This window comes from Balaenoptera physalus (genome assembly GCF_965194825.1).
Source record: "Balaenoptera physalus genome assembly, chromosome: 12".
Lineage (NCBI taxonomy): Eukaryota > Metazoa > Chordata > Mammalia > Artiodactyla > Balaenopteridae > Balaenoptera > Balaenoptera physalus.
This window is the reverse complement of record NC_138897.1, coordinates 61232411-61245240: the sequence shown is the minus strand read 5'-3', so window position 1 is coordinate 61245240 and position 12830 is coordinate 61232411. Positions and strand designations below refer to the sequence as shown.

The following is a 12830-nucleotide window of genomic DNA, read 5'->3' as shown; positions in this document are numbered from 1 at the left end:
TCTTCCTTGTGGTGCACAGGCTTCTCATTGTGGTGGCTTCTCTTGTTGCGGAGCACGGGCACTAGGTGCGCGGGCTTCAGTAGTTGTCACTTGCGGGCTCTAGAGTGCAGGCTCAGCAGTTGTGGCGCACAGGCTTAGCTGCTCCGCGGCATATGGGATCTTCCAGGACCAAGGCTCGAACCCATGTCCCCTGCATTGGCAGGCGGATTCTTAACCACTGCGCCACCAGGGAAGTCCTCTTAGTTACCTTTTAATCTTTTTAAACCGTCTTTTTATTCTTTATCATACCTTTTTTTCCTTTTTTTTAAATAATGGAAGCAGCAAGCAGGAGTTACACAAAAAGGCTTTCTTCTCTCACCCTAGTTGTGCTCTCTCTTCAATGAATTCCTAGGTCAGTTCGGGTTGACTTTCCTCAATACTGGAGAATTCTCTAAAGACTACAAAACCACTTTAAGCATATACATTTAATAAAAGTATTTAATATCCTTTATTATCAATAAAGGTGCATGTTTTAAAATCTTTGAAACCCAATAAATATATAATTACTAGAATTGAGGCAAAATGTGTCAAAAGCTGGCCATGAGCTTAGAGAATGGCAAAAAGAAGGTTATATACAGAAAAAGGCTCTGAAGTCAATGTTTCTCCTTACCCTTAACATGAAACTAAACTGTGGAAACATTATGAGAAAGCAAGGAATCAGTTCAGAAGCCAGGTTGCTGGTACCACTTTTAAACTACTTGCCTTCAAATCTGCTGACAGAGATAAAAATGGCTTGCCTCCCTTCCAAGCAGGATAAGGATTATTTATCTCGAAATCCTCCCTTCCCTCATTATGGAGAGGAAAATAAACTGGCTGGAGCAAGGGTTATTCCAAATAAGATTTTAAAAATAATGTCAGCTGAATCCTGGTAAACAATTCTTTTAAAATATCAGATCCTGTATTTGGAGACTCAGGATGGCTACAGAATACAGCAGTGCAAAAGAGTGGAATTCCCTGGTGGTCCAGTGGTTAGGACTCCACACTTTCACTGCCAAGGGCCGAGGTTCAATCCCTGGTCGAGGAACTAAGATCCCACGAGACACACGGCATGGCCAAAAATAAATAAATAAATAAATTAAATAAATTTAAAAAAAAATCTAACCATTTTGATTTGGTTCTCTGTTAAGTGAGCTGTTAAAGTTTCAACATATAGATTTACCCTATCAAGGTACAAATGATACATTTAGATGGCAGGTCTATGAGGACCATCTGAAGCTACTGAGAACTGACAAAAGCATTGTCTAAGGATCACACTTTTAGAGACTGCTATACCAATTTCAAATGGCCAAATCAGGGGTCTGTAGTTAACAATACTGTTTTACCATTTTCCTTTAACAGACTTTTTATTTAGTGCCTTCAGAATAGCTACAAAAACACTGCTTTGGTTGGGGACTTCCCTGGTGGCACAGTAGTTAAGAATCTACCTGCCAATGCAGGGGACACAGGTTCGATCCCTGGTCCAGGAAGATCCCACATGACACAGAGCAACTAAGCCCGTGTGCCACAACTACTGAGCCTGCAAGCCACGACTACTGAAGCCCGTGCTCCACAACAAAGACAAGCCACCACAATGAGAAGCCCGTGCACTGCAACAAAGAGTAGCCCCCGCTCACCACAACCAGAGAAAGCCCGTGTGCAGCAGCAAAGACCCAACACAGCCATAAATAAATAAATAAATAAATAAAATTTAAAAAACAGACAAACACTGCTTTGGTCAAGTGGTGATCTTGATTGTGAGTATAGAAATACAGTTCATCAGGACTGGAATTTTGTTTAGGTGTCAAAATCATTTTTCTAAGCATGAATTTGTCACACATGTATCATTCAACATTTCAATCTGGTGCATGAAAAAATATCTTACTTAGCCCAGGATTTTATGTAACAGTACTATTTTTCTGTGATAAGCTTCTTCTTAGAGGATAGCCTATAAAACTTGTGCAGAGTCTTCCAAGCAAAAAAATGAACAGAATTCTTGCAAATAAACAATCTGTTTGAGATACTTACTTTAATTTTCTCTGCTAAAGCTGATGTTATATGGATTTCTCTTTCTCCTTCATCATACATTTGAAAAATAAGGTTATGCATTATATCTCCTGCTATCCAATTAACCTCATCCTGATGTTTGATCTGGATTGCCTTTTGTCCTTCTACACTGAATATCTGTAATCTTGCAACATGGCTACTGGGAAGCAACTTAATAGTCTTCTCCACAGGTGCCACATCTTTACAACTCTAGGAAGAGAGGAAAACACAAATATATACTGAATGACATTTGTACTGAAAACACAGTTTTTGGCTTTAATGGTGAATCTTCCATATTGCTTAAGAATTTATTTCCAATATTATGGGAGATCATCTTACATACTGTTAACATTCATAGATTTTCTCATTAAGAGGATACTATAGTATTAATAATTCCATATTTTATACCATCAAGTTATAAATAATGACAGTGGCCACATTCTTAAAACCAAAAACTAGCATATTTGGACTTAAAAGAACTTCCTTCCCCTTTATTTGTAAATTTACTTAAAAGTGTTGCAAACCTGTGAAATTTTAATCATATGACACAGATTTGGTGACCAGCATTTATTAATAAAAATAATGGTGTAATAAATTAAGAATTTTCCATAAATTAAAGATAAATATTGTCATAAAATATGTTATTTAATGAGCTTCTAGAGCTTTTTCAATTCATTTTACATTGGGGTGAGTGGACAGAGTTGCTTGTAGCTAGATGAGGACTCTAGATGCCCCTAAAGGTTGAGCTGGCATATTTATAATTTGTTATGGGCACATCAGTGTTCCAAAGATCAGTAAAGATGAGCTGGTGTGCTACATAAATTGATTTTAGGCACACAAAGTTAAAACATTACGTAATTATTTCAGAATCTAGGTATAGTGCATTCCACAGGATACAAAAAATTCATATAAGTCTAAGCTTAAAATACCTCTACAATCCTACTTCACTCATGTCTCCTTCCTCACCCAGTTGCAGTCATTTTACTGAAGCCCATTCACATGAACAATGACATATTCAAAATTCCTACCTCACAGAGTATCAGGCAAATAATCCATCCTCTATTATAAGCACATTTTATTTGCCCGGCTCAAACTTGAGAGTCACTGCTTTTGGATAATATGTTCTAACTGCAGGTTACAAGATATACCTTGGTCTTTGTGTTAACTGACCAGGACTCTTGGTGTTCTGCCTGTTGCTGCTCTGCAGTATTTACATAATTATATGTAAAGGCTCTCTTGCTCTCAAGCCCAGATTTCTCCCTAACTCCAAGTCTTTTTCCTGAATCTCCTGATCTTTTGCAAGATGGTATGCTCAAAAATATGCTGCCCACATTATTGAAAAAAGGAAATGCATAACGAATATTTGAAGATTATCAAATATAACCAGTTTCAAAAGAAAAGAATTAGAATAAAGTCAAATCATTTCATTCTAATGTAAAAAAATAAAAGCTTTTACCCTTTTGAGGCTCAAGATATGTTAGCTGATATATACTTAGTAGAAAAAACACTGGTTAATCAACCGATCAGGTAATTTATCATCTACTAACCATATCAATTATGAAGAAATCACATTTAGGTATTTTACTTGTATAAGTATTTGTTATCCCATTTAGCAATCTTAGGAAACCAAATGCTTATATCAACTGCCTGCCCTTCTCTAGGCTGGCTTCACCTTCAGCCATGATGTATATCCAATAACAAGTGTCCTACTGGCACATTAACACAGCAATCTCTTTATAGGAAAATACTAATGAAAAACCATGTATTTATTTTGGTAATTATACACACATATTAAATATTCATATATCCTTCAGTGGTGGTTCCATAGGGGCATTTACCAAACTTTCTAACAAACAAGTGTAAACTATAAGAAACGAGAATAAAATAAAACTGATAATTGTCATATTTTAATATAGGAAAAAATTAATTTTAGGAACATGTAATCAATAATAGCTATAGATATTATAAAAGGTTTGATCAAGAAAATTACTAATATTTGATACAAAATGTTATTTACTATACTATTTTATTTTTGCCTTTTCTTCCCTCTGGCTAAAAGAATCACAGGGCTTCCCTGGTGGCGCAGTGGTTGAGAGTCTGCCTGCCAATGCAGGGGACACGGGTTCGAGCCCTGGTCTGGGAAGATCCCACATGCCACGGAGCAACTGGGCCTGTGAGCCACAATTGCTGAGCCTGCGCGTCTGGAGCCTGTGCTCCGCAACAAGAGAGGCCGCGATGGTGAGAGGTCCGCGCACCGCGATGAGGAGTGGTCCCCACTTGCCGCAACTGGAGAAAGCCCTCACACGGAAACGAAGACTCAACACAGTCATAAATAAATAAATAAAAGAACGTGAATTTCTTTAAAAAAAAAAAAAGCAAACTGGGCTATTCATTTCAAAAAAAAAAAAAAAGAATCACAAATATCTCATTTTAAAAAGTCAAACAACTTTACATAAAATATTATAAAGCTGCTAAAGTATATTTGTATAAAGACTCAATATAACACCAATGAATAACAGTAACAACTTACAGGTATTTCAATTTTTGCTTTAAGCGTCTGGTCTTTTTTGATATTCTGAACTTGAATTGCTGGTCCTGACAAAATACTGGTTCCAGAACTACTGCAATCCACAACGTAGAGTGGAAGGTTTGGAGCACCTGAAAACTATTGGAAACATACAAAATAATTTAAGACCCCAATCAAATGTAACTTACTATTCAATAACTGTTATTTAAATTTTCAAACAATTTAGTACAGCTACTATTTCTGGCTATAAATTAGAAAACTATAAATATAATTCACTAATATTCTAGACAATTTCTGAATGAAAAGAGTAAGTTTCTACAATTCTAGGTAAAATATGTTGATTTTGGAAGAAAAACCAACTTCCTCAACCATTATTCTTTCTTTTTTTAACTCCACCTATTTGGGTTTTCCTTTCCTTTTTGTGCTCTTTTACTCGTATTCATTTATCCATCCATCCCCAATCCTAAAGGATATTTCCATCATCCTACTCATAAATTAAATACTTCATCTGAAATGAGGAGGATGGACTAAGGAAGGAGAGGGGAGGAATCTGCAGTCCAATACTTGGCACAGCTGGCATCATTACTGGCTTAGGGATGCTGAAAACTATTGACAATGAGACAGCCCACAAATTTCTCCATGGAATAATCATTACACAATCTAGATACAATATAAGGCTACTATAAAGGAGCCAAAAGATATAGTGATTTAGTGATTTCCATTTAGTACCACGGGACTCAAAATCTACATATTCTTATCTTATAACAGCTTACCTTACAATGAACAATCAATTTTGGTTGTGCTGTTATATTGTCTGATTCATCCAAAACTTCTACCTGAAATGGGAAAGCTGTTCCATTTTCTATAACTAAAATTTCAGAATCAGGTTTCACTTTCAATCGATGAGGGGGACCTACCAGAAAATTATATAATAAAATAGAGATTCAAGTTTCTAAAACTGAAATGTTAAAATAGCAAAAGAAACAGCTTTTAACATTTCAAGTTTTAATATCTTTTAAATAATGCCAAGAGAGAAAAAATATCCATGTTTAATCATTTCTATCCCCCAAAAGCATATATTCTATACATCACGAGAGTGGTCTCAATTATATTAAAATGTTTGATGTCTAGACTTAGTTTTATGTAACAAGCTAAGACACGGTGATAACTCATGTTAGAAATCACCCAAACATGTGAAATACTAAAAAGATCCTGGAAAAAAATATTCAAGAATAAAAGTAAAAGTTTATTAAACTACTTTTTTATTTACTACTTTTAACTTTACACAATGAGACTGATTTCTCAGGCACATTACATACCTGTCTCAGGTAATTTTGTTCAAAGGATCAGTTCATATAATGACATAACCAGATTACTTACTTGTTAAACTGCCCACAACACTTTGATATCCTAAGCAAGCTGCACCACAAGTTTCCTCTAAACTAATAAAAGAGGGTTTATACTTCTGCAGCAAGATGACCTGATGTGCCCTATAAACACTGATATTTTAAAATACAATTTATGCTAAACACTGGGAACACAAGTTTACAAAGAACAGTTTTATCAGTTAATATTTGTGTTTTTACCATATGCCAACTCTGTTCTCAGAATCCTTACAATGATCTTGATCAAGAAGGTAATATTATTATCCCCATTTTATGGATGAGGAAACCGGGACCCAGAGAGATTAAGTATTCTGTCCAGGTCACATGGCTATTAAATGGCAGACTCAGGTTAGATCCTAGTTTTGTAATTTGAAACCTCTTGACCATTATCACTACACAGTCCCACTTCCTACTTTACCACCTTCACTCTCAAATTCTAAAAAAATATCAGAACTATCTGGTTAATAAGAATTTCCTTTGAGTAGATTTGAGTAACCCATACATTTTAGCTAACCTCTTAAAATAAAAGCATTGTAAGTAAGTATTAACACGTAACAATTTTTTTCTTATACTTCTACCAATGGGCCAATCTTTACTTCTAAATCAATTCATGCCTCAGGGAAAGCTCAAATTACACAAATTTGTGAAAGGAAATAGCTATTTTGTTTCTTTTCATTAAAACCAGTACAAAAGGTCATACATGGACAAAGATATGATCACAGTATTGTTAATATCAGAGCTAAAACTTCCATAACAAGTCCTGTTCTAGGTGTTGTGCAGCATATGCACTTCTCACTCTGCACAGTACTGTGTTAATGAGAACTCATGCATACTGGAAGTGTATCCTCCACTCAGTTACCACCGAAACCATGCAAAGTAAGGGCTGCCCACATTAACTCATTTAATCCTCACAAAAACCCTGTGAATTACATATTATCTCATTTTACACATGAGAAAACCGAGGCACAGAACAAGTGTACCTCACTGCTAAGTGTCAGAGCTTAGATCCAAACGCAGAAGGGCCGATGCCAGAATATACTCTTTGAACCTCCACAATAGACTGATTCTCAAATTAGCTGGCTTTTTCTACCCTAACTTTACTGCAACTTCATTTTCGAGTTGATAAATCATTATTCAAATTAACAACATAAAAGCATAAGAAACTTTTCTTCTTAAAATATTAAATATTTAGTTATATAAGAAAAAGTAAAGGACAGATCCAGTTCTAATATAAGTCTAATTAGTATATCCTTAAGAACAGTTCCCCAATATAGTTTCAATATTCACATTTTTCTCCCAAGATTATTTTTAGAACTTCACTCAAGTCTTTCTAAATGTTTTCCTGTCTTTTATTTTTAACTGGTCGTTTCTGTTAGCGCTATGTTTGTCATTCAAATGTATTTTCAAGACTTGTACCATAACCAAACCAAAAAACACTTCACCTTTGTAAGTGTCATTATATTTTATCATAAGAATATTATTTAAAAGCTAAATATTAGGAATATTTCTTAAAGTAATATTACCTGGCAGTAATCTAATTTTCAAAATCTGTGAGTCTTCTTTTAAACCCGGAAGAATAACCTTCAGATTAAAATTCTGTTGAAAAAATTATTTTAATTAAATTCAAGTCCTAAATAAATACTTAAGTAATTTACTACCTCAATTCTGATTTACTTTTTGCTTTTCATTTTCATACCATTATAGAAATCTACCCAGCAAATTTATATTGACTAAAATTTTCATATATATGTATGAAAGAGATGCAGGTGAAAAAACTGATTTATATTGCTTCTTTATAGATAATACTATCTTTGAATTCAAAAGGCATAACCTCTGAATAATTATCAGAATTAGGATAGGCACTATAAAAAATGTGGAAAGTAGCGAAATGGAAAGAACCCAATATCTAGACATATCTAAATACAATGTGGTGTTCTAGATTAGATCCTGGAATAGAAAAATAATAGTGGAAAAACTGGGGAAATGTTAAAGCCCAGAGTTTTGTTAATAGTATTATATCAATGTTAACTTCTTAGTTTGGATAAATATATAATAGTTGTATAAGATGTTAGTAGAGGAAGCTGGGTGAAGAGTATATGTGAACTCTCTATACCATCTCTGAAACTATTCTGTAAAACATAATTATTTCAACATAAGAAGATTTTAAAAATCTAGAAATCTTTTTAGCAAGTTTATCTTACTAAAGTCAAATTTTCCATGCATTTCAAGTTCTTTTTCCATAAAAAGCTTAATTCAGAAAGATGTACAGAACCTGCTCTTTAATTTGATTTGGTTATACAATGCAGTATAGTATACAGTACTTAAACTCACATGCTCTATTTTAAACATTATTTTGATAGGGAAAATTTTTAAAATATATATTGAAGGTAATGATACAATGGAAAAAAAGTAACATAATACTTAAGTTATTAGCCACAGTGTTCACATTAGTCATATTAATCTATTAGCTACTTTATATACTTAACTGAAAAATTACCTTATTGGAGTTTGTCTTTACTATCTCTAACCTTATTCCTCCCAAAACACTTCCCTTATCCAAATACCAAACCCAATACTTTTATAGAAGTGAGCTAAAGTTTCTCATATTTTTGTTCCTATTCTAAGAAAAATATTGAAAAATGGAAAAACTTACAGAGAAAAAAGAAGCAACATAATACTAGATAACTGTTGTAAATGGCTTTGAATGCAAAAAGACTGGAATGAAAATGAAGACAGTTGAAAATATTTAATTCATAAACGTTTAACAAACAATAGCAGCAAATATGCTGGTCTTTCTCAGAGATGTAAATGGTAATGGTATGTCGGGTGACATGATCCTGATTAATCCCTAAGAACCTGACATTACTGTCATCTTGTCACAAAAATAGGTTATTCAATTTTAAATTTCCAATTTCATTTTTACCATATAAGAAATAACATGCATTATAACATGTATGCACAATGCTTACCTTGCCTTGACAAGAGTTTACAGGGCCCTTAGCTGTAACACCTCGAATGACACAATTTGGTCCATTGGTTATTTCTTCATAATGTAAAGATAAACCACTGGAAAAAATAAATTATTTTTTAACTTTCCCTCCATTACCTACAAATAAGCTGCAAATGTTCTTTTCTCTTTTCTTTCTTTTTTTTTTTTCGAGCTGTGCCACATGGCTTGCAGGATCTTAGTTCCCTGACCAGGGACTGAACCCGGGCCCTCAGCAGCGAAAGCACGGAGTCCTAACCACTGGACTGCCAGGGAATTCCTGCTGCAAATGTGTTTGTCTTCTCATATGACATTCTCATTTTTAATTCATTTTTCTAATAAAATTGTATTTTTTTAAAAGAGAGAAATAAATGAACAGAAGCAAATTCCCATGAGATTTTTACAAAGAAAAATGATCCAACAAGTATTAATGAGTGATACAAGGTAGGAAACAATCAAATGCTAGACCATGTATACAGGCCAAAGAAAATGAAACATCCAAATCGGTCAGGCTTAAGGATGTCTTCAGACTTTGCCCTGGATTCTTTCAAATCCTTCACCCACAGGGATTTTAGAGACTTTCTGGCACCTATTAAACTGAATGGCAATTTTAGACAAAGTCCAAATAATTAAGTACAGCCTTGTGCTAACGTAACCTTGCTAGAATGTATACTGAGACCCTCTAATCTACTACCATGAGCAATGTGATTCCTAAACCACCTTTGACCACCTGTAGATCCTTACAGTGTCAACATTTTACTCTGTAAGGGGTAAGGTGATAAAAAAGGAGGAAAGATATACCATGATGGAGAAAAGACCTAATTTTTCTGAAGAATGAAATTAAATATTTACAGATATTATCTGAATAAGTTGTAAAAATTAAATAACATGGCTTGTTTGAAAAAAGCTGTAAAGAGGCATATAAGGTAAAATAAATTCCCTGAGAAAGATGGACATTAACCACAGACATCTACTTTCACTATCTCTTAAAGCCTCACTAATATAAGAACGAAGGGATTCCTTTTATTTACTTTTAAAGGCAAAGATATGGGAGGTATGGAAGAAGAGACAAGGCCAATAGAACTTATCTGCTAGAAAAAAGGATAGACAAGTGGCAAATGACCTAGTATAGTCCCAAGAAAACTGAACTGTGAAACAGCAATGGAAGAAGCTCGAAACCAATATATAACACAGAATTCCCAGGTACCATTAAGGAACTGGTGTTACTAGGTACCCCTAGAAGCAGGGCCAAAAAAGAAAGGCCAATAAAAAAAAAGGGGGTGGTGATTAAAATTTCGATCCCCAGATCTCCCCTCTCCACCTCTGGCAGATGACTGGAAAATTATTCTCTGAAAAGGTTTAAGCAGAGAATCTGTGAACCAGGGCACAAAAAGTAAGTTGCAGGAAAGGGTAAAATACTAAAAAGAATACAAGGGTAATCCTCAACAGACTGCATATGGATACTGAGACCTTCTCATGCCCATTCCTACCCTAGTCTTGCTCCTGGACTGGCTAGGAACCTGGACAGCCAAATTATTCCCCTCCAGGCAAGAGACTAAAGATTGTTCTTTGAGCAAACTACCCAGCCCAAGAAAAAGACCTCAAGATACAACAGGATTTCCCCCAACAAAATGTTACAGACAGATCATCCTGTAGTGGAGTTCACACTCAACAGCCTCTCCCAAACTCTCAGGATCTCCTATGTGCATTTTAGTTCTCCATCAGATATAAAAGCAGATGACCAAAGATTAACCAGATATATGAAGAAATAGATCAAAATCCAACAAACAAAAAGCAACTAGCTTGGAGACAATAAAGATTATCAGTGTAGGTAACTTTTTTTAAAAAACTACCATTTATTTATCAGCAAAAACAAAAAATGTATTACATTCATAAAACAAGAACAGAATCTACAAAAGAACATTCAGAGAACCAGGAAGAACACTTGGAAATTAAAAATACAGCAAAAGGAAAAACTCAATGGAAAGATATAAACATAAAATTGAGGAAGTCTGTCCAAAAGTAAAACAAAAACACAGAAAGATTAAGAAAAATGGAAAAATTAGGAAAATCAGAGAACCAGTCCCAAAGGTACATCATCAAATAAATAAGGATCCCCCCGCCAAAAAAAGAGAAAACCGTGATGATGGAAGGTAGAAAATGAAGTACTTCAAATAATGAAGAGACCTATACAAAGATGTACCATTATAAAATTTTGCCCTGTTGAGAATTAAAAGTGGGTCCTATAAGCTTCCAGACAGAATACGTAGGAAACATAAAAAGGAAAATTAACCAGAACAAGTTTAAATTTATCAGCAACAGTAGAAGCTAAAAGGCAAAAATGGAGCAATGTTTTTATAATTTCGATGGGAAGTAGTGTCCAACTTTCAATTCAATCAATCAAGTAGAACAGAGACATTTTCAGAGCAATAATTTTCTCTTACATGTAACTCCTTTCTTAGGAAACTAGTGAATAATGTGCTCCAGCAGAAGGTGAGGGACAAGGGGTTCTTTCAAAATTGGAGACCCAGGGAAGGTTAAATGCTAAATAAAATAAGCTATTTAATAATCTCACAAATTCAGGAATGTTTCCTCAAGGACCTGACAGCCAACTCCACGAAATTTAATCATCAATAAAGGTAAACCTCTATCTCCCAGTTTCCTGGGTCTAACTTCTGATCAGTTAACTCCAAATTGCAAACTCTACTCCCAGTCATAAAGATACTTAGCAATTTTTCTTGAAAACATGAATGTGATAGGTTATATTCACTTACCCATGTAACAGAGTAAGATTTCCTTCCTTGCAATCTCTATCAGATTGTGATGAGAATCACATTCTGGTTTACTGATTATTCAATCATAAAATTGTTTTCTTTCTCTTCTACCTTTGTGAAGAAGTTTTCTAGCTTGACAGTAGGTTTTGTTTTTATTATATTTCCCCAACACAAAAGACAAAGGGAATTCCCAGGATGAAGGTGAAGGAAGATCACAGAAGGACAAATGTAACAAGCGTAAGAACAACTGATCCAGACCAGAGCACATGGCAAAGTTCCAAGAAAGATGTCTACAAGAATATGAAACTGAGGGACTTCGCTGGTGGCGCAGTGGTTAAGAATCCGCCTGCCAATGCAGGGGACATGGGTTTGAGCCCTGGTCTGGGAAGATACCACGTGTTGCGGAGCAACTAGGTCCGTGTGCCACAACTCTGAGCCTGCACTCTAGAGCCCGTGAGCCACAACTACTGAGCCTGTGTATCACAACTACTGAAGCCCGTGCGCCTAGAGCCCATACTCCACAACAAGAGAAGCCACCACAATAAGAAGCCCACGCACCGCAACGAAGAGTAGCCCCCCACTCGCCGCAACTAGAGAAAGCCCGCGCGTAGCAATGAAGACCCAATGCAGCCAAAAATAAATAGAGAAAAAAATATGAAACTGATAGGTTATCTATGTACCAAGCATCTTGAGAACTGGCAGACAACTGGCAGAGAGTTACTTAGCAAAGAAAAAAAGAACAACAGTTGTGCAATTAAGAAAGTAATTAGCACTTACATAATTATAATAAAGCAAGCACTAAATACTGATCAAGCCAGAATACAACTTTATTGAAGAATGTGGGAATAGGAAGGGGGTTTATTTGTAACGTAAGTGGCAATAAGAGTGTGTGTCCTCGTCTTCCATAAGTCAAGAGATAATGCTTAAAACTGAAGAATCAAGAAGTAACAATATAAAAGTTACTTAGATATGTGGCAGTAGGTACCAAAACATTCAAGTAAGAAAGCTGAAAGTGGTTCTGAGAAGTCGACTGTGGGTGGGGTGGAGAGGGCAGAGGAACTACTCTTTTTTTATATAAGCCTCATCCAACTATTTGA

General features: G+C 35.2%; 1 protein-coding gene across 7 annotated transcripts in view; it reads right to left on the bottom strand.

Annotated features, from left to right (window-relative positions):
* The window catches only part of SMCHD1 (structural maintenance of chromosomes flexible hinge domain containing 1), a 133454-nt gene that overhangs the window by 55522 nt on the left and 65102 nt on the right, over positions 1-12830 (bottom strand). For all 7 annotated transcript variants that reach the window (XR_014252077.1, XM_082418557.1, XM_082418554.1 and 4 more), the window contains 5 exons: positions 8943-9039; positions 7497-7569; positions 5362-5501; positions 4592-4726; positions 2044-2271 (listed from right to left, as the gene is read on the bottom strand). Coding sequence is in view for 6 of the 7 variants with exons in the window: in XM_082418557.1 (XP_082274683.1) it covers positions 2044-2271; positions 4592-4726; positions 5362-5501; positions 7497-7569; positions 8943-9039 (673 nt within the window). In the remaining variant the exon portion in view is untranslated. The remainder of the gene's footprint in view (positions 1-2043; positions 2272-4591; positions 4727-5361; positions 5502-7496; positions 7570-8942; positions 9040-12830) is intronic.